Raw genomic sequence first — 27,575 nt, 5'->3', positions numbered from 1 at the left:
ACCTTCTGTTGGAGCAGCGATGTTGTGAGAGTCTGAATTGGCCACTCTGCGGAGATGCTAACTCTTATGGACTTATATTGCAGCTTTAACACAATTCCATTCATCCTTCCCATTTCCCACTACTCCAGCTGAGCAGCTGGCTCACTGCAATTATTTCGACCTCTACACAGCATTATTGGGATTGAGTTTCATTCTCAGAAAGGCATCTTCATGCATTTATAGTGGCATGTCAGAAATGACTGATACAGTTTCGATATACTGATACAGCGAAGATGCATTCTGCTATAATAAAACAGGGGTTTGTACACTTTGTTTAAAAAATTGTAGTGCTTATGTAAATGCTTTGTTCTTGCTGCTATAACAAGTCTTCCAGATGCAGCAATTCATGGTTGAGGCATTCATATGTGAGACTGAATGATGCAATGCTGCCCCCCCCCAAGGATGTTTATTTTTAATTCCAAAATAGCAGATTTTAGTGGATGTTGTGCTCAGAGTAATTAGAAGAAAAAAAATATTTTGAATAGAAATACACTTCTGCATTTATGTTTATACCATAAAGCACTTGTCCAACAAGTCAGTTTTTATCCCTGGCCAAACATAAAAGCTTTAAACAGAACAATGAAAAATGATATTTGTTTATGGTCTGGCGTTTAGGACAGGGCAGGAAAAACATTTTGGATTAGGTGTACTTTAGCAGGAGTGAAATTCTACAGAAATCTCAGCAGCAGCTGTTCCTGTGCTGGGCTGTGGATTCAGGTACAACCTAGACTCTTTGAAATGACTCCACATGCTTGAGGAAAGCCAAAAGTATCTTTGGCAGGCTGCACTTGTTTTCTTATTTTTGGCACCAAAACCCTAAGGTTAAGTTGAAAAAGTTAAAGGCTGTTATTATGACGCATTTGAGGTTTTTATGTAACTCAAATTTGATAATTGTGCACCATTCCAGAAAGCTGGACTCAACTCCCAAAGGCATTGCAAAATGGCTAACTACAATAGTGGGTTTTCTCTTGAACAGGTGAAGTAATGATTCCGAACAATGATATCTAAGGGGGCGGGGGTGGGGTGGGGGGGGAGTTGCATATGTAATGGCAATACCGGATTAGGCAAGACCAACCCAGTGTATAGCTTTTATTTCATATAAAAGAATTACGTCTTTGGCATAATTGTCTTGAATTAGAATGCTATTGGGATTGATTCAGGACGGATGATAATGATCCTCTGTTGTGGAAAAAAAAATATTCATGTAAGAAATCTGATTAGAGCTTTGGGGTATTTTAAGAATCAAGTTGTGTTTTGGCAAATTTGATTTTCCAGTTTAGTGATATTCTTAATGATTGTTTGGGATTGAAGAAAGCAATGCTGAAATTTTGGAAATGTTTTGTTAGTAAATCTCACAAAAATTCTTATTATTAGTTTGTTTAAGAGATGACTGATTCTAAACCTAATTCTCTTTTTCCTAAGCCATTTGGCGGAGATGGCTGGTGTGACACCATCAACAACAGAGCCTACTGCCAGTATGATGGAGGAGATTGCTGCCCATCTACTCTTTCCACTAAAAAGGTAAAAATTTTACCATATTTTTGTTCATGTTTTAAAAACACTGGTTACACTCGAAACGAAAATAAATCTCTTTGTAAACACTTTTATCATACATATTACACTCTCTCATCTTACAGGCCAGACTTTGTGGGTACAGTGTGTTTTTAATTTTTTTTATTATTTATTTATTTATTTTTTTACATAGTAGGCCTTTTCCCCATGAATGCCCCTGTCGTGAGTCACCCAGCGTGCAGCTAAAATCATAGCTCATTTTACTAGGCAGGGCCAGGTGTCAGTGGTCATAGGCAACCATAAAAACAGCGCTTTTAATGAGCAGGCAATGGGAAAATGAAATAAACCATGAGGGAAAGCATCCTGCCACTGTGGGTCCAGTGGAACTAGCGTAGTGTGTTTACACAGGCCCTGGAAACGTCTCGGACCGCAGACATGTTGATGGGGCACTCCATTTTAAAGGTGTCTAGAATTAGCGCCAGAAGTGAACACTTCTGGGGGAGGATCAACAATGAGCACAATCTTCACTGCAGTTTTACATGTTCACAAAATCTTTATGCATTCAAGAATTACTAGATAGTGTCTGGGACTACAACAGAGGCTTTAGAACAACACTGTTATAAGAGTAGGCCCCTTTAGGTCTATTTTACTTCTGTTATGGAAACTGTAGATTTTATAAATCATGCTAAACAAGAACAAACACTTTAAATATCTGAAAATGTATGTGTACATTGAGTCTACATCGGTTATTGAAAGAATAAGTGATACCACTATTAACTTTCTGTTGTATCTGGTTTGGTAATTTTTATCATTAATGTTTAAATAGTTCTGACCAGAGGAGGATGGGTCCCTTGTAAGTCTTGGTTCCTCCCAAGGTTACTTCCTCCAGCTCTGAGGGAGTTTTTCCTTGCCACTGTCGCCGTTGGCTTGCTCACGGGGGGGTCTTTGATCCTTTATGTTATTTCTTTTTTCTTCTCTGTCTCTGTCCTTTATTAAGTACTAATTATGTAAAGCTGCTTTGTGACGACAACAGTTGTAAAAAGCGCTATACAAATAAATCTGACTTGACTTGACTTGACTTATCTGGCTTTCAGTTACAATGGTCAGTAAACCACCACACAAGCTTTTTAATGATCTTACTGCATAAACAACAGGTGACAGATGCACTATGGGATGCTTCACAAAGCAAGATTTCTCAGTATGTTGTTTGATTAACTGAGAAATCTTACTTGTGGAAAAGACAGAATGTGTATGGGGAATAAACATTTATTATTTATTTTCCCCAAACTTGTTTTCCAACAACACCAGGCCAGTAGGTATTTACTATCAGTTCTGTTTCAAGGACTGTTCAGAATATGGGTGAGGGATAATAAACATGCCTACACTTATTTTGCTACCTGTCCTTAATTCTTAACACATCTTCATTGTCTTTGACCTCTAACCACACAGCTGATGTTTCATTCCCTCCATTTACTCACTGTTGCTCTGCGCAGTAACATTCCTGCTTTGATCCGCAAACCCTTTCTCTTTTCTCCCTGTGTTTAAAGTTCCACTAAGTAATAAATTTAGATTTTACTCACATAAAGCCCAGAGATCAAACCCTTTTCATTGGGGTCATAAGCGAAATCTGCTACTGCCTAGCAAATAATTTCAGTTTTAGTCTTGTTAGCTGCTAGTCATATGGCTAGACTCCTAAAGAGTATATGATACAGTAGCATGCTAATGTTTGGGCCCCCACTGCTTTAAAAAAACCCAAAAAAAAAAAACCCCAAAAAAACAAACAACAACAAAAAATATGTATATATATTTTTTTTAAAGCAGTGGGGGCTTGCTTATAAATTAAGCAAGCAAAGGAGCTTATTTTCAAAAGCACAGTAGCTAACATTATTCTTCCATATTTTACAGTTTGAAAAGATCAAAAACAGAAAAGGGCACCAAAGCAAAAGTTTGGGCATCCTACATGGTCTTAGTAAAACCCCCTTTGGCAAATATCCTAGCTTGTAAATGCTTTTAGTAGTCTATTTTTTCACTTATTTCACTTATTCTTTCCTGCAAAAGGCTTCTAGTTCTGTGTGATTCTGCCAGTTCTGGTATTAAATTTAATACATTTTTCTCTCTACCAGTGAAGTGTTTCCACATCCTTGCTTAACAGTCGGAGGTGTGTTCTTTGAATAAAATTCTGCACCTTTTCCCCCTACATAGTTGCTTATTACAGCCAAAAACATTATACATTCATCAGTTCTCAGGACTTACAAAATGCAGTGTACAAAATGCACCCATCATGTTTAAATGAAAAAAAAAGAGGTAGTAATAGTTTTCTGCAATTTGAGTTCCAGATTTAACAATTTCTGTATCAGTAATGTCCCACTTCACATTAGGGTAATTACTGCAGTTCTATTTGTATTCTATTAACCTACAATACACACTGAGAAAATGACATATTATACTGTACAATATTACAATACAAAAATAGGCAAGCATACGATTCTTTTGCCTACTTATCTGTTTGCAAGCCTCAAAACTCAAACTCTCTGACATGATTGTTTTCACATATATGGTTGACCAGCCAAAAAGTGATGTACTTTTGTCCTTTGCTTTTTCACTGCAGCTACCAGGCAAATACAATGAGCAAAGTAAAGGGAATTGAGACCAAAAAAAAAAAAAAGAAAAGAAAATGTCAGGCACCATTTTTTTTGGCTTAAATATTTCTCAAATGTACTTAAGCTAATTTGCTAAATACATAACATCACTGTTGAACTGTTGTACTGCTTATTTTTAATTTTCATATACCATTGTGACAATCACACAGCTCATGCAACGAGTTCTTTTTACACTGTGGTTTTTGTTATCAGCCGGCTGTTTGCCCTTGTTATTGCAAGTCTATGCTCCCTCACGCTAGTGGGATTTATCTCAGCGGCCAAAGCATTTCTCAACAGAGTTTCTCCTCCGAGCCATGTTTTGACCTCCTTTTCATCGTTTGTGTGGGTCTTAGGCTGAGCAAGCCATACAGCATATCATGTATCTGTACTTTGGAAGAGGGGAACCTAACCTTGTCTGATTTGATGGACAGGTCATTCAGTTTGGGGTGGACTGTGATCATGATGAATGTACATGTCGAGACCCTGAAGCTGAGGAGAACAAGGAACAAGCTCAGCGGGTTGAAGAAGCCGAGCATGGAGCGCCGTGAGGCAGAACACTCCAACATTGCCTTCAGGAGAAAAACCTCACAAGAAGTCTGCAGAATTCAAAGCACCAGTTACAGCAGCACAAACACCAACACCAACCTTTTCAACATTAATCTATAAAATAATCACTAATATATTTTGAGAAGTTCTAACATAGTAGTAGATGTAGATATGGTGTATGTGATCAATATCTCTACATCATTTATAAGCACCAAGAATTGCTTGATGTCTTTTTTCTATAGACACTATAATTGATTTTAGGTTTTATAAAGATGCTGTATTGACATTCTTTAGTGCCACATATTCTGGTATATGTTATATGCATGAATATAAATGCAAATACTGCTATATTAATAAAATGAACACAAACATAAAACACTTTACAAGTTCATTTGAATAGGAGTGTTCCATCTGTGTTTCATTTTTCAAAAGATAATTATGATTTCACACTTTTTAATTCAGGTGTTGCTGTTCGATCAAACATTAGGTGTTACATAGTTAAGACATCACTGCTAAGCAAAGATGTTGACTAACAATAGTTTTCAAGAAGAGATTCTCATCAGGCATCTCTCTCTGTATACTCAATCAATTACTGATGATGGGAGCAAATACTTTTGGGCACTTTTACTTGGAATAATAAATATTTGGTAACATTAACAACACAGTTTACTGTAAACAATTTAGAAGCAGTCATTTATCCCAACATCTCAACATGACTTGTACAGTCTGAAAGACCTGTACAGTTTCAATACATCAGTGATTTCAGTTTCAATACTACATATAGAACATTAGAAAATGTAGCCTGCTTTATTGATGTTTACGTTGGCTGTTCCTTTCGCAAAACACAAGTCATAGCATTTTTTCCATATCTATTATGCACTACAGACACACATACTTTTAGCACATTAAAAACATACAGCTTCCTAGTTCCTGTGAAAAAAGTAAGGATTTCTACCTAGATAAGCCGGTGTGGTCTCTATTTGCGGAAACACACCACAATATCTAAATGCAGCTTTTAAAAACGAGTAGCCTTTTTACTGTACACACAACCATCTTCAAAACTTTAGAAACTCAATATGGTACTCAAAATTTTTTCTTTCCTCAGCACTGAAATCAATTTCATTTTAGTGGCCACAAATGTGATTGATCAAGCAAGACATTTCTGGAGCTTAGACCTGGCTTTTGGAGCTAGGCACTGACACTACAAGGCTAACAATTCTAACATGAAATAATAAAAGAGACCCAACAGTCATGACAAATCATCACATCAGTTGTTCTAAGACCTTATTGCTTGGCAAGGTAATTGCCATGTAAAGATAAACACATCAGTAGTGTATCAAGGTCACATTATTCTGCCATTCTGCCAACTGGTTAAGGGTTATAAAGCTACCAGTTGTGGTTCCAAAAACTTTAATGCCTATGATATCAGAGGAAAAACTCTGGACCCAGAAGTCCAGTTGACTATCAACATATATATATATATATATATATATATTTTTTTTTTTTTTTATTCATGTATGTATTTATTTATTTGATTTATGTTAAAACTGATAGAATCCTGCACAGTCAAGAAGCACATCAATCAGTCAGTCAAGCTTTATTTAGCACAGACTGTACAAAGATACCAATGCAATGTGCACAGCAAGAAATCAGAAAATGTAACATTTTCAATACTGAAAGAAAAAACAAAATGCCACTAAAAATAGTAGTACGTAGTTACCTCTTAAATGTCCTTATAGAAATGTATGAATTATTTAGTAGGAACATTCTCAATATGGTTTGCGTGCGGAATTGACATAGTGATGAATGGGTTCCTTAGCTTTTTTTATTTTGCACACTACAGAAAATGTTAGCCTTGTAGCTCCAGTACACACTTAATGGTTTCAAGTATGACCTCAGTTCTTGAAGAGGTTAATCAACCAACAATTAATAAATGGATGACTTAAACTGCTTCAGTAGGAACAATTAAATAAGATGCAGATTCTTATTAGTAGTGTGTTGAACAGGAGTCATAAAGAACCAGCTTAAAGGATGAGACTCCTGCTGTGGACTCCACAGTCCATGACCAGTCTCTTTTATTGTTGAGAACAACATTCAGAGTTCTTTAGGTTCTCCATAGTCATTGTACATTACAGGCAGCATTTGCTCATCACAGGCCTTGCGCAAGTCTTGGCCAAGGTCCAACCAGTTCAGGCCAAATGCCTTAGTGTCTGTGTAGCGGCAGGATAGGTACTTGAGAGATGCTCTGCGCAGGCCAATTTTAGGTTCTTGGAGAAGCCCTCGACACCACCCGCTGAGGTCATTAAGCTGCGACAGAATGAGACCTGCTTTCCTGTAGTTACACAACACACACACACACACACACACACACACACACACACACACACACACACACACACACACACACAGGAAGACAGGATTCAGAACACAACCGTCAATCATTAATAAAGGTGAACTTGTTCAGAATGAAAAAGTATTTTGATAATGCAGTTGTCACAATGATTTTAACACAGGTCAAAATCTTCCAACAGCAATAGAAAAACACAACATTCATCAACCCGAAGAGGTTTAAACCAGTTGAGCACAGACTGTCATAGAGATCAAGAGTGGAATATACTAAATATGAAATACAGTAGATGGTTGGACAGCAAAAAGAACAGGTACACACTATTCTCACCTTCAATGCACTTCAAGCTCTGGACAGAATAGATGGTGCATAAATTATGTTTGTGGCTTTTATACCATGTCATAAAGGCATGGGCCTACCTTTCCCCCCACCTTTTAGGAATAATTCTATGGATACACAGACCAAACATATGAGCAAAGGTAGCTGAGGGTAAACCCAGCATGTTTTTGGGAGCTGGTTTTGGAGGGCACTTGGAGGTAAGGCAGCTCAGTAGAGGTTAGATTCTTCTCGAAATACAAGTGGCTGAAATGTGATAGCAAGGGCACGGAAAGGCTGTCTCATTCCTCAGACGTAGCTTCATTTCATCCAAGCGCCAAAACCAGAAGCTCAACATTCTACAGTATAAATACTGAAACCCAAAGCTGCAGGGACCAACAAGGTTTCTGAATAGACTGGGCAAAAGGGCATTTTTTAAGCATGGAGAGAGTGTTTTTGCTATTAAAAAGTGGCCTGTGCAATTGTGTCTGTCTGTTTTTAATAAAGGTACACTGTCCAAGCAGATTCATGTGACATCCTAAGAGTAAACTGCTTGTGTGCTTTTATCTGTTCTTTTAGTGGCAGAACAAAACTGAACTCCAAAAATTCATCATTTACCTTGGCTCCCACAGAATAGTATAATAGAATTTTAATGATATAAGAAATCGCTAACATATTAAATGAAAAATACCTCTGTCTGGTACAAAGATGCTGTCATTTATTTCATTCTTCTGAATGTATTTATGTTTCTAATATCATGCCACATTTCAGTGGTTGTAGGAATCTGGATGTTTATTTGCTTAAAACAAAAACCCTGCGGTTTGTTATGCTTTAATTTTTCAAGAAAGTACGTTTGGTCTCCAAATAGCAACGGTTGTCACCATAAATCCCAGCATGTATGGAAGTGGAAAATGGCCTCTCATTTCCAAGGTACGTTTTCAACCTCTTGCACTTTGCCAGCCCTCCCCCCACTTCTCCCCTCTCTCTCATATCCACTAGTCTGGGAGGAAACAATCAGCTGCATTCCACAGACTGCCAGAGTCAAAAAAATCACCGCATGACCCAAAACTCCAAACATGCCTGACCTCAAAACATGACACTAGTGACAGCTGTCTTTCCTGAATGCCTAACACAGTCTATTGACAGCTTTTGTTGGGAAGTATTTATGAGACTTAAAACTCTAATGTGTGCCGCAATTATTGTGTCACCGGTAGAATTTCCATCATTCTGATAATGTCCCAATTTAAAGCTCATGGACTAAGGTTCATCTCTATGTGCCGAGCTAAGGCAGGCAAAAGAAAAAAAGAGCTCATGCCAGTGTCATGGCATTAATGAGAAACAAATCCATAGCAATGACAAGAGCTGCACATAAAGAGGTCCACCAAATCTCACCAAATGTCAAGGTAGAAAGACATTTGGTGAGATGCTGTTTGGCTCAGACGTCACATTGTTGCATGAAAAGAGTCAGGAAACGAAAATGTCCATGGAAGCCAACTTCCAAATATAACAGGATATAACATAACAGGAAAGAGTGAAGCAGTCCTTCTGCACTTACAAAGATGTCATTGTCTCACCACTCTTTGTTTACCCTGCCGACATTGGTTTATATTGAGTGTTGGGTCGGCTTGGTGACTGTAACCTTTTTATTTTGATTAGTTAATGAAAATTACATTTATATGGCCCACATTGTTTGCAATTGGGAGACCCAAGTAAATTGCAGAACTTCAAAACAAGGAAAGCATGTCTGCGCTGGAGAGCATGGCTTGCTTTACAGTCAAACATGTGGAGAGACCACTTCTTAGTGTTAAGGTTTCAACTCTGCCGTGGAGATGCATGGGTGAATGGAAAGGGTTTCATTTTCGTGGTGTTTTTCTCTGTTGCATCACTGTGGTGTGAGGTCTTCTTCAAGCCCCAAACATTTTAAGCAACTAACCGCTGCTCTAAAATGTCACTGAACCGATGAAAAGCATACTAAAAATCAATCATCAATGTGCTATCAAACCTGAAAGAGGGATTTCGGGTTGATAATCTACCTTGCGCCGGATTCTTCCAAGGTGAGCACACCTAATGTGAATGTTTTGTAACAGAGCTCCACAGCAGCCAACCGATTACTGAGAAAAACTGTTCCAGAATGGAGATGATTAAAAATAACCTTTTAATTTGTGCTGAGGCTACAGGTCTCCATGTCCAAGCGCTCCTAATTGAATTCACCTGCCTCTACTGTGCATCTCCATGGTAATGTGCAAGTTTTATGTCACACACATGGCTATGTTTATAAAACATTTAGCTACAATTCTGAAACTGCTGGCCAGGGTTTGTCCTCTCCTGTTAGGAAGATGCCCTCCCACCCTGTTTTGTGGTCAGACTAAAGCTATGCAGGTAATTTTTAAATGTGGCCTAATCAGATTGACTGCATTTAATTTGAACTTAACACAAAACAATATAATCACAAGCCTGTCTTTGGAACTCTAATATAATAATGTGTGTTTACAATGTCATTAAATCAGCACAGGAGAAAAAAACAAAACAAATAAAGTTTAATAGAAACAAGAAGTCAGAACACCTATAAACTTCACTGAAACTATCACATTTCATTGTGATATGGAAACAATAAAATAAACTGCCCACACCATAGTGCATCTTTCTTCAGTTTTTCTAGAAATAGTAGAGTGCATACACTCAAAAATCTTTAAAAACAGTAAGAGAGATAGAAAACACAGCAGAGACAAAGACAGGTCAAACCTGGGCCCAAGCTCGTCCTCACAGCGCCAGGTGAATTCTCCAAAGCTTTCATAGCGCTGATTATAGTGATAGAGCACACGGTGTAGTGTGGGTGAGCCTAGATCCATCAGTGTGTTGTAGGCTGTTTGCTGCTCCTTTCCACTTGTGTAGCCATTGAACAGGTTGTAGATTTTGTCAGCTATTTCTAAACAGACGCAGAGAACATACTAGGTAAGTTCTCCTGTGGTAAATGCATGAATCATGTTTCTAGCACTTTTTATTTGTTTGCAGAACTAATCACAGTATATGAGGTACAGCTGTTTCTTGGTATTTGCTAAGGTACCAAGTTGACTGTTATGATTCATGCTGTTGCTACTGAAAGTGACTGTTAAAGCCAGGGTACTCTCACATAAGGGTGCACATGAGTGAAGCCTGAGCAAATACTGATGCATAAATATAACTTACAACAGAGTGTTTTAATGTTTAACATTAGCTTAAAAGCCTGAGAACAGAATAATTGCAGTACTTAAGAGTCATAGCCAGATGAAAATTACCCTGTGCTTTCACATCATCGACTGCTGGACAAGGGGTCTTGATGGTGACCTCGCTAGGGCTGGAACGCCGGCCTGTGTTGTCCACTGCCCAAAGTCTGAACCTGCGGCAAGACACAAGACAGACTCACTACTAATACTGTACACCAAGACTGCACAATATACTATACCTTAAGCATCGTCAGTGTTTGTAATATTTATATTGCTTATCATTCAAATGAGACAACACTTGCGGGAACTGTGGAACATTTGTCTTCCTCGACACTTCAGTGACTGGACTGTTCTGCATATCTCATATTACATTTCCTGACTGTAGGGAAAGTCCAAGAGCAAGAAATACCAATTCTCATATAATACAGTTTTTTTTATTGTCCCTCATGACTACACCCTTTTCACTGCTAATAAATAACTGTATCTGGAAATATTTGAAAAAAATAATCTTGGTAAATTACTATTAAAATAACTACCAGATTATTAAAATAACTTTTTCCCTCCGATCTACTACCATTACATTTCCAAACTTAAAACACTGCAATGTTCTTCACCCCCACTGGCATTCTAATCTGTACACAGCCGACACACACCGGCCAGCTATACTAATAACCATCCTAATATTAAGTAGGTTCCCCTTGTGCCAACAGATCTGACCATTCGAGGAAAGGATTCCACAAGACCCCTGAAGGCGTCCTGTGGTATCTGGCACCAAGTGGTTAGCAGCAGATCCTTTAAGTCCTGGAAGTTCTAAGTTCTCCATGGGGCCTCCATGGATTGCACTGCATACCGAAAAAAACCCACATGACCTGCTTAATGTTTTGGAGATGTTCTGACTTAGCCATCTAGTCATCATAGATTGGAATTTTCAAAAGCGCTCAGATTTCTCCTGCTTTTAACACATCACCCTCAAGAACTGACTTCAATCACTTTATCCCACCCACTAACAGATGCCACTGTCAGTCTAATCTATGTTTTTTCACTTTACCGGTCACTGGTAATAATGTTATGTCTGATTGGTGCTCTAACCTTAATTGTTTTGATTTTAACTTTGCTGTATATTGGCTACTAAATATCAGACCAGGGCAATTAGTCAGGCTTCTCCCAGAGGTTGTCACAGAGGCAGTTTGATAACATTAAGCTGAATTATATCTCCATCTAGTGGATGTCATCATAAACAACTACCACCTCTGATGTCGCAGTGGGACATTTCAGAGGGGCAGATGGCAGGTATAGAATGCAGGGACATATATGCTGTTAGACATGTGCCACTGGGCAATGAATAGTTTGTAAAGATGGACTGCTAAAAAGACTTGAGTATACATACGGTTAACTCTTAATTTTACTCAAGTCCTTTTCTGTACACAAACTGCCCAGAAGACATGTTTCATAAAAAGCCATCTCAAGATTTTTAACTGGCTGCTTGGAGGAGTCCCTAGTTGAGTGTTATCACAATGTTTAAGGTCAGAAAATGTATTGTTCATCAGTTGACAATTCTTGACCTAATATGCTCTAATTCGTTTATAAAGCTTTGAGACTTTACAACTACAAGGGTGTTCAAGTTTTTAAGCATTATTATTTAACTTCTATTTTTCATTATTATTGATTAATAAAGCATCTATTAATAATTGCACAAAAATGTTTAAACACCTGCAGATGGTTGCAAAGAGTTGTTCACTTAAAGAAAAAGTCCTTTCGCCAGGGGTGCTCAAGCAACTCTATACTGTATTTATTCATTTTAGTGTGAATGTCTCTATGTGTGTTTGTTAGAGTCTGAGCTGAAGTGCATGCTACATGAATTCACTTCCACTGGTCTGCAAGAATGAACTCATAGCTGAACTATATCATTATAAAGTAACCTTTACTAGTATACTGTCAGCTATTCCATGCTGTTACTACAGTCACACCATCAGAGCTACTTTTCACAAGGCAGGAACTTTGTCCATCTTACCTCACTGGTTAGGGTAATCATCAGAACCTGTGATTTACAGCAGACCCCTACCATTCAACATTCCTGTGTAATATGGCAATTATTTAACTTGAGGCACACTTTACTGTTCCCCTCAGACTCAAAGCAATATTTCACTCCTGCAATCTCTCGCTCTTAAACATCGGAGTGTCTTCAATGTTTTTCTCCCTATTAAGCTATTGTCCCTGTTTACATTATTTAACTTACGTTTGGACTGAGAGTGGTACTGCATGTTGGTTTAGATGGTACCTCTGACAACTCTTCTCCCCCTACAGAGAAAGCTTGCACTCTCTCATGTGCCTTTCACTTCAGCCTTCAGAAACACATTGTTCTTTCAATTTCTGCATCTGCTATCACCATTAAGTGCTCCCTTTTAAGCCGATCCAAAACATGAACCACTTCCCCAGCTGTCCAAAAGGCATCCCCCCCTGTCTGAAAAGACGTGACCAATAGAGCCAAACAAAAACTAAATGTTTGTCAAGCATGTAGTCTTGTGAACAACTTGAACTCATGTTGGTATGTTCTGCCCATCTTACATTCTTTACACAGCACATCCAGGAGATGATGTTATTGGGAGCAGAGGCCAGAAGAGAGAACATCTCTACTGGTAAGAATCATAGTGTGGGAACTCAACTATTGATTTATGGGTAATCGACCTGGAAGACACCCAGGTCGATTTGTTAAAATAATTCTCACTTTTTCATGGTCTTGCAGAACAGATAATGCTCTACAATACTGCAGATATCTGAGCACACAGTTACACATTCACTTGGTTCTCAGGTCCAACAGCTTACTTGGCCAAAGGGAGATCAGATACATATGGAGCAAATTCAGATTTTTGCATTCAATTTTGAAGACAAATCTGGTTTTATAAACTGTAAACAGTCAGTGATTGTACTTCTGTGAATGCCACTTTGTATGCGTCTTAGAAAAAGAAATTCCTCTTGACAAATCCACAGCACATTTTGAAACTGCTGCACAACCACACAACTGTTCTGATTCACAGACACCAGCTTGTCCTCATTATCAAGCAAGTCTGCTTACCAACAGAGAAAGCTGCCAGTAATCACTGGAATTAGATACCAGCTAACATGCAAATAAACATCTACTGCACGTGTCACTAGGCTTTAAGAGGACAGAAGAGAAATCTGCTGTAAATTAATGACCTTTTAGACCAACATTTCTCAATCTTGCAAGCGAAACACTAAAATCTGAAGGGCATGGCTACTCCAGGACGAGGGTTGAGAATCAAAGCTTTAAATGAAATGTTTAGAAAAGGGACTTACATGTAAGTTGTGTCGGGCTCAAGGCAGCGTATGATCATGGAGATGGAAATGAAGGAAACAGGGATATCTCCCAGCATCACGCATGGAGACTTTGCACCGGAGAGAATGTCATCCACAAAGCTCAGCATGGTCTCTGAAAGAAGAAACAGTGGTTAAGCACAATAGTTCATATAGAAGCTAAGCTTTTTATGTTCCTTAAAAAGTTGTACACAAAGTATACATTTGTTAACTGTCAAGTTAACAAATGGCACCAGGCACCAGGAACAAGGCACCAGGAACAAGGCCACCCAATTGACAGTATCCTGTCTGTTTGCGACTCAGGAAGACATGCTTAGTTAAGCATGGTGAGTAATGCTTGTTTCCAGTGGTCAGCTAACAAACGCTTACATATTCTACCTGCATACACCCTCAACAGTTAATTGAGTGCATGCTCGCAAACAAGGACCGTGTTGAAGTTTCCTTATTAAAAAAAAAACAGGATGACTCAGGGCCTCATCAAAGCTTTTTGTTGTTTTCCCACTCAATGTAAAGAATATGCAGAAACGTTCCATGAAGAGAGACTTTGTAGCTCTGGCATTTACAGTGCATGGTTATGGGTCACACTTTTTGCACTAATAACGCAATCAAAGCAGGTCATAAATGCCCTAAATAAAGCCCATACATTTCATATAGGAATTTGCTGAGCGAATGAGGCTCTGCCTAGTCTTAGACAGTCAAGGGTGAGGGCCAAGGGGGGGTGGTGGCGTGGTTGCTGTTTGCCCAGCTGCCTGGCCTGCGTCACAAGACTGGAGAGGTAGAGGTACTGGCTTTCACAGCAGAGGAAAACCCTCCTGCGGACTGCGGGAAACTTGGTGGTGGTGGTAGTGGTCTCTTCCAGCCTGCCGTTCAAAAAGCCCAGGGTTCATGGGCTGCTGAAAACAGGAAGATGGTGCCAGGATAAACGCAGGAGAGAAAAAAAGACGAGTCCGTGTGTGTACCAGCTGTCACCAGCCATGTATTTACCTTACCAGTGTGCTCTGACCCGAAAAACCATGTGGCCTGACGCTAATGAAAAGTGGCAGTGTGAGGGCTGCTGCACTTGAAGCTGAAGTGATTTATTTGTACACGGACTCATTCATAAACATGCACTAATAACACCCAGATAGGAACAGTGCATACAGTGATAACAGTATTTGAGCTCACTGAAAAGGAAAAAGGTCTGGTATACAGTTTTGCTTAGTTGCCAAAAGATGTGATCCGTGTGATACAGGAAGCATTCAGAAATTCTGAAACTTCAGACTCATTTTCATTCTAGGTTTGCATAGCATGCACAAATACACACTCAAACAGAGGAATATTTTTTTAATAAGAGTAAAGATGGTTTGGCAACTCCGACAGACAGTAGTTGCCAACTTAGTAGTTGCTAAACCCCTGCCATAGAAGAATCAAACCAACACGTCTAAAGCTGTCCACAAAACATTGTTTCCCACCCTGCTGAAGTCTTAGTCAATGAGGCTTGCTTCAGTAGCCCAAAAGCTTAGTTTACTAGCAAGGCCAATGTTCTCCATTAGGAAACCAACCACAACACAGCAATGACACTGCATTACTTAAAACATGAGAACTGCCTCTTAATAATGAATGAAATTAGCAAATAGTCTCCAACAGGCTGTAATTTGATCTGTTTGTTAATATTCATTAATGCTGACTGTCTATGTTTGTGGGTGTTAATCAGCATTAAATCCATGAAGTCCATAAAATATTGCTTTAGGCCTGCATGAGGTGATTTAACAGCATGACCTCAGCTTTGCTCTCTGCAGTAACCCAGCTGCAGGGCAACAAAATGCTTCCAGCAAAATGTCTCCTCAGTGAACCTAGGCAGAAGTGTGGTGTGATGAATTCTTCTAAAGCGTGAGCAATCCTCTCCTAAGCATCAAACACAAACCTGGTCTGTAGCGCCCTGAACCCATTTGACAAACGGTGAAATGAAAATACTAACAGGATGAAGGAGAAAAGAGGTGTTCTCAAGACATTCCCTGCCTGAAAAACTAATTAATCAAAGTCGCTCCAAGCCTGGGACTGCTTACAGCTTCCAAGCATCGTTTCTATTTGAACAATCTCTTTATAAATCTAACAATCGGTCTCAAAAAGTTTACATGTATAACAGGAATCTGACAAATGTGGCTAGATTTATGGGCTTCATCAGATTCCAACCCCAGAGCCCCATTTTTCACTAGCAAATATTTTAAATGGCAGAATGACATTAGGGTGCCCTCTTCAAAACTCTACTGAATTTTGAACAAAACACCTTTGATTGTCATGATAGTTCCAAGCTATCCTTATTGATCAGTTTTCACTTCTTTTTCATTCACACACCATGACTCCACATAAGAGCTTGGCAGTAAGTGTGTGCTCAAGATACTAACACCACAAAACGCTATGCTTTAATATTAAATTTGTATATGAAACACTGGTGCCAGTACTGACACTGACTGCCATGCTGTCATGCATGCATATCATACTTTCGGCAAATATGCAGCATTACTATTCGCACTCTTAGTGAGGGAGAACTGAATCTGGGGGGTATTTCACACAGGTGGATTGCCTATAGGTGTTGACTGTTCAATAGGAATGGGTCTCTGATGTCTCACTGGGCAGGCTAGACTCTAAGAAATAAAGCTATATGGTCAAGTATGCTCTACAAGATTAAACCCGACTGTCAATTAATTCTAAGAGCCAGTTCGACTTGTGTGTGTGTGTTTTTGTAAACCACTGCTCCAAACACCTCCTAACAGCCTTTGTGTTAAGGGCAGGGATGGATTAGCTCAGCTTTTCCAGTTTATCATGGAATGCAAAATCTGGAAGTTCAGTGTGAGCAAAGCAAAGTTCTTTGGTCAAAAATTTGTGACCACCCTCGTCTGAGGCCTTTGTTGAGTTGAGGTGAGCTTTCCTTCCCCACACCAGAGCGAGGCAATCTTTATGATGCTACTGACTAGTATATGCATTCCACTATCCACTCTTCAAATCCCATAGTAGTGCCATGTGTCCTCCGCATTTAACCCATCTGTGGTAGTGAAAACACACACACACCCACTAGTGAACTAGGGGCAGTGAGTACACACACACCAAGAGCGGTGGGCAGTCAACTTCAGCGCCCGGGGGAGCTGAGAGGGTAAAGGGCCTTGCTTAAGGGCAGTGGGGGAAAAAATTGGCATCATAGGTAGACCTCAACTATGAGAGACAAAATGAAACAAAAAAAAATATCTGGAAATCACATTGTCTGATTTTTAAAGAATTTATTTGCAAATAATGGTGGAAAATAAGTATTTGGTCACCTACAAATAAGCAAGATTTCTGGCTGTCACTGACCTGTAACTTCTTTAAGAGGTTTCTCTGTCCTCCACTCATTACCTGTATTAATGGCACCTGTTTGAACAGTATAAAAGACACCTGCCCACAACTTCAAACAGTCACACTCCAAACTCCACTATGGTGAAGACCAAAGAGCTGTCGAAGGACACCAGAAACAAGGGAAGGGAAGCAGCTTGGTGTGAAGAAATCTACCATGGGAGCAATAATCAGAAAATGGAAGACCTACAAGACCACTGTTAATCTCCCTCGATCAGGGGCTCGACGCAAAATCTCAGCCCCTCAGTGAGCAAAAATCCCAGAACCACACGGGGGGACCTAGTGAATGACCTGCAGAAAGCTGGGACCAACGTTACAAAGGCTACCGTCAGTAACACACTATGCCGCCAGGGACTCAGATCTTGCAGTGCCAGATGTGTTCCCCTGCCAGTACATATCCGGGCGCGTCTGAAGTATTGAAGCATTTGGATGTTCCGGAAGAGTATTGGGAGAATGTCTTATGGTCAGATGAAACCAAAGTTGCCTAGCCAGTCTCCAGATCTCAACCCCATAGAAAACCTTTGGAGGGAGTTGAAAGTCCGTGTTGCCCGCTGACAGCCCCAAAACATCACTGCTTTAGAGGAGATCTGCATGGAGGAATGGGTCAACATACCAGCAACGGTGTGTGCCAACCTTGTGAAGACTTACAGAAAATGTTTGACCTCTGTCTTTGCCAACAAAGGATATATAACAAAGTATTGAGATGAACTTTTGTTATTGACCAAATACTTATTTTCCACCATTATTTGGCAATAAATTCTTTAAAAATCAGACAATGTGATTTTCTGATTTTTTTTTTTTCATTTTGTCTCTCATAGTTGAGGTCTACCTATGATGTCAATTACAGGCCTCTCTCATCTTTTTAAATGGGAGAACTTGCACAATTGGTGACTGACTAAATACTTTTTTCCCCACTGTATATATATGTATATAGTGGCACTACTATGAAATTTGAAGAGTGGATAGTGGAATGCATATACTAGTCAGTAGCAACATAAAGTTTGCCTCGCTCTGGTACACACACACACACACACACACACACACACACACACACACACACACACACACACATTTTATACAGTGGAAGAAATAAGTATTTGATCCCCCACTGATTTTGAAAGCTTGTACTCTGACAAATAATTAAACAGTCTATGATTTTTATGGTAGCTTAATTTTAACAGTGAGAGATGGAATATCAAAAAGAAAATCTAGAAAATTAAATAATATTTCAATAAAAAATAATTTGCATTTCATTGAGGGAACTAAGTATTAGATCCCCTAAAAACCATGATTAATGTTGGCTCCCACAGACCACTGACACACCCTAATCTCAGTGAAGTCGTTACCTGCATAAGAGACACCTGTCCCAAATTGTCACCTGTGTAAAAGGCTACCTGCCAAGAGACTCAGTGACACTCCAACATCTCCACTATAGGCAAGACTAAAGAGCTGTCTAAAGATGTCAGGGACAAAACTGTTGACCTACACAAGGCTGAAATGGGCTACAAAGCCATAAGTAAGAAGCTGTATGAGAAGGTGACAACTGTTGGTGCAATTATTCAGAAGTGGAAGAAGTACAACATTACTGTCAATCGACCTAGTCCTGGAGCTCCATGGAAGATATCACCTTGTGGAGTCTCAATGATCATGAGAAAGGTTAAAAATCAGCCAAGAACTACACGGGAGGAGCTGGTTAATGATCTCAAGGTGGCTGGGACCACAGTCTCCAAAAAACACATTGGTAATACACTGAGTCGTAATGGTTTAAAATCCTGCAGTGTACGCAAGGTTCCTCTGCAAGGCTCATGTCCAGGCCTGCCTCAAGTTCGACAATGAACATATTAATGACTCCGAGACATGTTTGGAGGAAGAAAAATACAGAATATGACCCTAAGAACAACCACCGTCAAGCATGGTGGTGGAAGTATTATGTTTTGGGGGTTTTTCTTTTAAGGGCACAGGCCAACTTCACCGCATCGACGGGAAGATGAACGGGGCCATCTATCGCAAAATCCTGGGTGACAACCTCCTTGCCTCTGCCAGGGCACTGAAAATGGGACGTGGTTGGGTCTTCCAGCACGACAACGACCCAAAACATACAGCCAAGGAAACAAAGGAGTGGCTCCATAAGAAAAATATCAAGGTCATGGACCAGTCTCCTGGCCTCAATCCCATTGAAAATCTATAGAGAGAGCTGAAGCTTCGCGTTTCCAAATGCACAGCAAAAACCTTAAGGATTTGGAGATGACCTGCAGAGGAGGAGTGGACCAAAATTACTCCTGAAATGTGTGCAAACCTTATAAAAAAAACTACAAGAAATGTCTGACTGCTGTGCTTGCCAACAAGGGTTTTGCCACCAAGTATTAAATGATGTTTTACTAGGGGGTCAAATACTTATTTCCTTCAATGAAATTCAATTTCTAATTTCATGTAATTTTCTCAGTTTTTCTTTTGATATTTTATGTGTCACAGTTAAAATAAAGCTGGCATAAAATTATGAGACGTTTCATTTATTTTTTTGTATTAAAACTTTTAAAGTCAGTGGGGGGTCAAATACTTCTTTCCTCCACTGTGTGTGTGCATATATATATATATATATATATATATATATATATATATATATATATATATATATATATATATATATAAATATATATGGTTTCCTATTAATCAAGACTATGGAACATCCTAATTTACAGTTAATGGTTTCATGCTGGTTTTCTGAAATCTGATCAAATGGCACTTTCTTTGTATACTGTTTTAGGCTTATTCTGTAGTGAAAAGCCTCACTCATGTCTCTGTTCCATGTCCCTCGTTCCAGACAAAAAGAAAGCAAAGCTCCAACGAAACATTTTAGTGTACACACACACACACACACACACACACACACACACACGAAAAGGTCAGGTTACACTACGTGAAACAGGACTACACAACGTAAAATCATTTACCGCGTCAAAGTAATTGTGGTTATGGGTATCACATAGATAGACAGCTGGACATGGGTCAAAAGAATTCTAACAGCTGTATCTGGAAACCTCCAAATTCACCTCCACCAACTGATTCCAGATCATAACATGGTGCTTTATAGAGAGTACAAAATATCATTAGAAGTTCAAGTCAAAGCCTGTGTTTAAATGCCACAGCCAACAATAACATCACTTATTTCCCTGATTATTGCTGTTACCCTCAAGTCCTGAAAAGCCTGATGCAATGTACACGTTCTTGGATTGCCATGAAACAGAAATAGCCAACAATGATTAACACTTAGTGACAAAAACAGTTTTGCGGCCAAAACTGCACAGTGAGAAATGTAAATGGCTTCAGCAAAAATGTCTCTTATTCACACAGTTCCCACATGTCTAAACATACAAGGAGATTTTCTATCAAATAAAGTTGGGAGAACATCAGCTTTCTACATATTAGCCATTACCATCCTGGACATTTTCATGATTCCCATGTGTCTCTTCCTGTTGTTTATGATTAAAAGTTAAAAGCAAGATATAGAGATTACAGGGGGAGAATCTGTGCCTTCTGCGGACACACACATAGAAGTTCTTTTGTTCTTTTTAAACAGGTACACATTTCATCCTGAACTCCAAATTCCAAACACATCACAGAAGCACCTTCTTGTCCAAAATGCTGGGAATTTTACCAGTTCCATTAAAGCAGCAACTCTCTTGTACCAGCAGGCTTGGCAGCGCTAGTAAGACTCAACAAATAACATCTGGCCCTCCTTGTCTACTTTGATGAACAAAAGACAAAAGATGGATAACAACAGTTTGTAGTGTATCAAATGTTGGCACTCCTTCACAAAAAATGATTAACAGAATTAATCTCCCACAGGGAAAATATTGTTCTTTTCAGAGGAAAAGAGGATATAAAATGCTAATTGTAGCTGGGGGGAGGTGTCAGCTCTTAGCTGATCTTATTTGGATGGGAACTCATCAATCTGCATTCACTTTCATGCAGAGTATTTGATATGGATGCTACATTTGCCATCTACGTCATAGTGCTGGTAAGCAGTCAGCTTTATATCAGCTTTGATTAACTTTGATTAGGCTGTGATGAATGGTCTTTCCTGAAAGTCTGCAAGAACTTCACAATTGACATAAAAACAGGTGATAGCATTTAGATCCTCACAAGATCTAAAGGTAAACAAGATGCATAGGAGACAAACTTCACCTCACGTGGCTACAAACAGACCACATTAAAACGTAAGTAACGTTCCATGATAAAGACCTATGTTAAAATATATTTTAAGATAACATACATACTCAAGCATAAAGGCCTTGATAAAATCAAACATCACATACAACTTTTGATTTGAATAATCTCCTTAACTAAAGAAGTCTTTGTGGTCATGTGGATGATGACTTACACTCGCCTATGCCTGCCACAGAAAGCCTGTGATATGTTAAAAGTTAAATTCCTCCAAAATAATGTCATGGCAAGAAATCATATATCCAATAAAAACCTGCAAGGAGTGGACTTTTAATGATAAATGAGAGGAGATAGCTGGTAGGCTGGTGGCTAGCCCAAGGACCACATGTGCCTGAGGCTGCTGGCCAAATGGGCATTTGCTGTCTGGGCCACACCTAAAGGAAAGGAAACCTAAACCTTCTGAGTTGGGTTTAATTCGAAGGCAAGTTCCAATATCAAAGCCTGGTCCACAGCCAGATGCACTTCACTTTTACCCGTGAAATTTATAGATCAGTGTGTCATAACACTGTCTGCCTCAATAAAGACGACAGGGCCCTCTGCTTATGCTGATGAATGGAGACAATTGTTTTCAGAGGGACACTGGGCTATACCCAGGTGTGGAAGTCTGATAGGTCTGTGCATGTGCAGTGTGCTGCCTCTTATGTCTCAACATTTGCTTTGAGTCTGCTTACACATGCTTGTTGGGCAGGACTACTACACACAAAGACACACACACCAGTGAAAAAAGCTGTGCCGCTGTGCACCTGCCCTGGCTCCAACACCTGACCCGGCTAGCAGACACTAAGTGAGATCATCCATCCGGTGAGCTGCCCAGCAGAGACATTCCTCAGCAGTGAAGCGGTGTCTCCCAGCCTTTCGGGTAACCCCCCCACTCAAAAGCCCACTTCACTGCCACCTCCTACCTGGGTTGTGAAGAGTTACAAAAAGAATGTGAGGCACCAGGGTATATGGGTAATTTGTTTACAGCTTTGGTGTCATGTCCCAGTGACCCCTAGGTAATCCCATATGTTACTAGGCGATCAAAGGCCTGATGTGGGGCTGGCAGGGAAAGCTGTTTGTTTTTACAGTGTTTCTGACTTGGCTGGGAGACTGAAAGCAGATTTCCCATTCTCACAGCCTCCACAGGTGCAACAAAAGAGAGAAGGAAATAGAATGATATCACATTATGTGCCTGGATTCGATTAAGTGCTAGATTTGCACACAAACAATGGTTGTCAAAGACACCCAAACCTACACTCCTCATGTGCGATATTAATTCATCTTCGTTAATTGTGCAACAATGTTTAGGATAGAAAGAACACTTCCACTCTGATGTGCTGAGACGCCAAATCCAAACCTTTTTCCAAATGTACTACATTTGCATTGACATGTGGTCCTATTAGCTTAAGCTTGTCAATTAAATACCAATGCAACACAAACAACAGCATGTAATGAGCTGAAGTGTGGTTAAGAGATACTTTAACACAGCATGCCTGCGTCGCACTGCTTTTTACTGACTGCAGCAAACTGAGGGACAGCCTTGTACAAGAAGTGAGAATCCCTGGAGAATCCCTCATATGGTTCTCATGAGCGTGCAGAAACAGAATAAGCTTTTATAATCAGTTTTCCAACATCTTGTAGACTCCCTTCAGAAGCTTCCAGTAAACGCTGTAAAGACACTGTTCAGAATAAATAGCTCAGTGTATAAGGCCTAGCAGAAGAATTACAAAGAAAAAAAGAATAACAGAATTGTTTTGTAATTACAGAATATAGACACACACACTCAAACCACTGGCTTCACGCACTGCAAAGCTCATACAATAGCACTTTCATTCATCATGTTTCACAATCCCACATTTGGGCTATATAACGAGATGTTCTTTTCTTTTCACAACCTTGACAAGTTTGAAGTCCGACTTGGAGAGGGTAAACCAAACTGGGGAGAGGGAAGCAATAAACATGCCTCTAAAGTCAACAAGACAGATAGACAAAAGGCAAAGGAAGCATCCAGACCAGATAAGAAAGCCAAAGATCGCACAGGTTCAAAGAGAGCACAGCCTATGCCGCTCACTATATCTGAAGAAAGTGTTACTGGTGTTAGCTTTCCACAGAGCTGCTGTAGAGCTGCTTTGTCAGAATGAGTTGTCTAAACATACGGTCAAAACTAAGCTTTCCTGTTGCCAATCAGTATGTCAATATGTCAGATGTTAAGGAAATGAAAAGATAGAGACAACCCTTAACCACAAAGATAACACAGAGAGGAACATCTACAGATCAATATCCAATTATCACAGCTGATTCGGTGGTTATTTCAATGTAGCTTTGCATCTTTATAAGCTAATCTGCAGAAGCTCTGGAGTGTCTGCACACTGAGTTCAGGGTGCAGTCCGAAAGAGGGTGTTTGTAGCAAGTAGAAAAACCTTGGACTTAATGTCTCTGTCACTCATCTGATGGTTATTTAACTTGAGTGTTTCAGCCTGAGCTGGGGCCCTAAATCAGTACCACATACCCTGTTTCTGCCTTTCCAGCCACTCAAAGGTGGTCTCTCCCTTTACTCTTCTATTTTTTGTATGGCACCTCCCATATAAATCTATGAACAGGACGCATGGAAAAGAAAGGTTGAAAAGTGGCAATATTACTGTAAAGGCTTGCTTGGATTAAATGTTCAGGATTCTATATAACTATGGTAGCCATGTGAACTATATTATTTTCCGATTTACATTCTTCTTCTTTTTTTATTCTTCTATTTTTCTGCTTTTTTTTTCACAGCGAATCACGTCTTACAGTTTTCCAGATATTGTTTGAGCTGATTGTCGATTCAGGCTTGTATACTGTTTTTTGATCGGACAAATAGGACACGCGTATCAACAGGTTATTTGAGGATTTTTTTATAGTCACAATGATACAAATACTAGTAACACTCATCAACCACATCCAAGCAACATCTAAGAAACCACCTGGGATACCATAATAACCACCTAACACCACCTTAGCAACCAAAAGCAACACTATAGTTACCACCTAGCAACCCTTTTTTAACATCATAGCAACCATCTGGGATACCATAGCAATCACCCACTTGTCAACAACCTGGAATATCATAGCAACCACCCAGAAAAAAAACACTTAGCAACATCATAGCTACTATTTGGAATACCACAGAAACCACTTAGCAACACCACAGCAACCACCTTCAGTTTCCTTCACTTTTTAATTATTACTGATATTATTAAGCCTTCATTTGATGCTTCATTGAAGTGTAAAATGTACATTGTCCTGTCTCTAGGACGTGATTGCATTTGCAGTAATCTAATTCGAAAAGAAAAAAACAAACAAACAAAAAACTTAAATGTCACTTTTTTACAATGTTAAGTGTACTTTTTTTAAATTATACTGAATACAATTATGTATTATGAAGCTGATCCTGGCTCAGTATTCACAGTCTGAGATGTTTTAAACATTTGGACATGTTAAGTCGAGCAAACAAACTAAACAGTCTGTTCTGATGCGAGTAGATGGGAAGTATGTCTTCTGTAATACCCGCTAATACTGCTAATACCCGATACATGGCTTGATCAGCTATTATAATGACCCTTCAGATGAAATCAAGACATCGCAAGCCAGGACACAAACAATTCAGTCTAAGCTCTGGCCAGGGTCTGCACAGCAGGGCTGCTGTGGTCTCTGGCTGGACTGGATCTGACAACACTTTAGCTTATTTCAATGCTTCTTGGTGTGTGGGCGTTGATGGGCTGGTGCTTCCAGCTGAGACATGTCCAGCCAGCCATGGCAAGACCCTGCTGAGATTGACTACCACTGTGTCCCCACACCCTCTTAAGCTCTGATAAATGGATCTCAGAATTGAGACACGTCCACCCTGATGGTTTTCAGAATGTAATGTCTCTGAGCCAAGTGCAGCATGTACTCCATGCCAGAAAGGCCAAAAAAGTGGGTTTTGTGAGTTAGTTACATAGTAATAATGTTTATGCAAAAAAACAAAAAATAAATAACCAACCTTTTTTAAACACATTTAACATGCTAAACAATGTAAATACAGCATAAACTCTAACCTTTAGCTATTAAAGAAAAAAAGCAAACACATTTCTTAACATATTCTGAAGAGAACATTATATTATATATTATTAATTCAAGAGAACAATAACGTATTAGAACATTATAAGAACATCATAAAACATGCCTAAGCTCCAACAATAGTCTTTAGATGTTATACTCAAGAGTCTTTTACTGATATTGAGCACAATCTAGTGGCCATAGCAAATAAGTACAAGGTACTTGTCTGTGTACATATCTAGAAGAGCTATAGAGAAAATAACAGTTTCTCAAATATGTATTCCTTGATGTATAAAAAAGGAGGAAACATGTCAAGTATATTTATACATGATTTACCTGTCTCAACTTTAGTGTGATCAGTCCTCTCTGTTACCTTTTCCTGACTGATGAGATAATCAACAATGCGCACCCCAATAGGCGGTTCCGCGTGATTCCATTCCACAATGACTAATGAGCTGCTGGGCTCGTATAAGTGCGACAGCTTGAGCCTGAGTTAAAAGAATTAAAAGACAGATCACCCATGCTTTTAATGTGGTACTTTCTTCATCTACATGCAATTTAATCACAAACTTAAATTATAAATGAAATATCAAAACTGTAAGAGGTCTAATAGTTTCTTTCTCTACAGAATGATCATCTGCTGAAGATCTTTCATGGGAAATAAAATGAGTCTAGTGTTTGTATTAAAACAACATTGGAAACGTTATATGTACATTTATTATACATCAAGTTCAAAAGATCCTTTTCATATTAAATACTACGCACTCATTAAGCGTCTCTATTACATTAGAATGGGATATGTGCCTTACATGGGCTGGGACAGTGGGGCACAAGTTGGCAGTCCATCAACACCAAAGGCACTGGAGTCACAGCGACACCAGTCATCAATGACATCTCCTTTCCCCAAGCACCACAGCATGCTCATCATGGCCTCCTGTAGAGCCTTCCAAAACCAAAGAGAGCACATGAAAATGACTGAAGCATTTTCTGTTAATTTAGCTCCAAAATGACCTACAACAAGCTACACTGTTGCTAGACCTGAAAGCATCTTCATGTTGAGATCATCAAGTACTAGAGACAGTGCTCAGTTTGATAATTGCATGACGGCTTCAGAATTATATTGTATTGTGCAAAATGATGTTGGTACTAAAATGTTTTGGGTAAACCCAGTCTAAACCCAATTATAAAGAACAACCAAGCCACCATGCCACCCCATGAAACTTTAAGGTATTGATTGGACCTTAAAGACAATGTTGCACCTTAAGTATACTCTAAAAGTACGCTGCTTGTAATGTTTCAAATGTTCCAGTACGGTACCTTTTTAAAGGTACTGAATAGTGAAGTCTTGACAGAACAAACTAAGTAGCTAAGTTGATATCTGCCCAATTGGTGTTCTGTTTGCATTTGATTTTCTGCCATTCCATTTCCTATCCTATGAGTTTTTGCAAACCTCAGAAAAAAATAAATGTCATTACATAAAAACATCATGTATTGTGAAAAGATATTTAAATATTTCATAATGTTAATGACGTACTGCACCCCTTACAACATACTGACCTGGAAGGTTTCGTTGTTGTTAACAAGCTCATAAATAGGTGCAGCTTTGGTGACCTGGAGCAGCACAGGCTCTGCAGGACGCGGGGGCCCAGGGCTCATGTGGCAGAGGTGGCAGGAGACTGGGCACTGGCCCTGGCTGCTGCAGTCCATGCGCACCCCCGCCGCCATGCGCTTGGCCCCCGAGTCCAGCAGGCTGGCGATGTAGGCTGGGTAGGTGAGCGTCCGTGGCTCCTTGTCTCGCTCTTCTGACTCATCCGATGGAGAATTACCTGCAATGTAGAGAACTTATTTAGAACTTAAAATATCTGAGGACATTTTACATCATTAATAATGACTATATTCTACATGGCTTCAGGCACCTAGCATGGCAGGATTTCTCAGACATCTTCATTTTTCTGTTTATAAAGTGACATCATTGAAATAAATAATTTGTAAGCATTGCTT

At 39.4% G+C, this 27,575-nt stretch overlaps 2 protein-coding genes across 3 annotated transcripts in view; one reads left to right on the top strand and one right to left on the bottom strand.

The window, feature by feature from the left end:
* pappa2 (pappalysin 2) overlaps positions 1 to 4,975 on the top strand; it is a 45,067-nt gene extending 40,092 nt beyond the window's left edge. Inside the window, exons 22-23 of the mRNA XM_072688242.1 lie at positions 1,462 to 1,560; positions 4,622 to 4,975. Of these exons, the coding sequence (XP_072544343.1) occupies positions 1,462 to 1,560; positions 4,622 to 4,738 (216 nt within the window). The 3' untranslated portion in view covers positions 4,739 to 4,975. The remainder of the gene's footprint in view (positions 1 to 1,461; positions 1,561 to 4,621) is intronic.
* Positions 4,976 to 5,415: 440 nt separating this feature from the next.
* Positions 5,416 to 27,575, bottom strand: part of astn1 (astrotactin 1) — a 195,982-nt gene continuing 173,822 nt past the window's right edge. For both annotated transcript variants that reach the window (XM_072688243.1, XM_072688244.1), the window contains 7 exons: positions 27,132 to 27,400; positions 26,384 to 26,517; positions 25,911 to 26,062; positions 13,917 to 14,049; positions 10,674 to 10,774; positions 10,141 to 10,324; positions 5,416 to 7,068 (listed from right to left, as the gene is read on the bottom strand). In XM_072688243.1, the coding sequence (XP_072544344.1) occupies positions 6,831 to 7,068; positions 10,141 to 10,324; positions 10,674 to 10,774; positions 13,917 to 14,049; positions 25,911 to 26,062; positions 26,384 to 26,517; positions 27,132 to 27,400 (1,211 nt within the window). In that variant the 3' untranslated portion in view covers positions 5,416 to 6,830. The remainder of the gene's footprint in view (positions 7,069 to 10,140; positions 10,325 to 10,673; positions 10,775 to 13,916; positions 14,050 to 25,910; positions 26,063 to 26,383; positions 26,518 to 27,131; positions 27,401 to 27,575) is intronic.

This window comes from Salminus brasiliensis, chromosome 9, assembly GCF_030463535.1.
Source record: "Salminus brasiliensis chromosome 9, fSalBra1.hap2, whole genome shotgun sequence".
Lineage (NCBI taxonomy): Eukaryota > Metazoa > Chordata > Actinopteri > Characiformes > Bryconidae > Salminus > Salminus brasiliensis.
The sequence above is the reverse complement of the archived record's forward strand: the minus strand, read 5'-3'. Positions and strand labels throughout refer to the sequence as shown.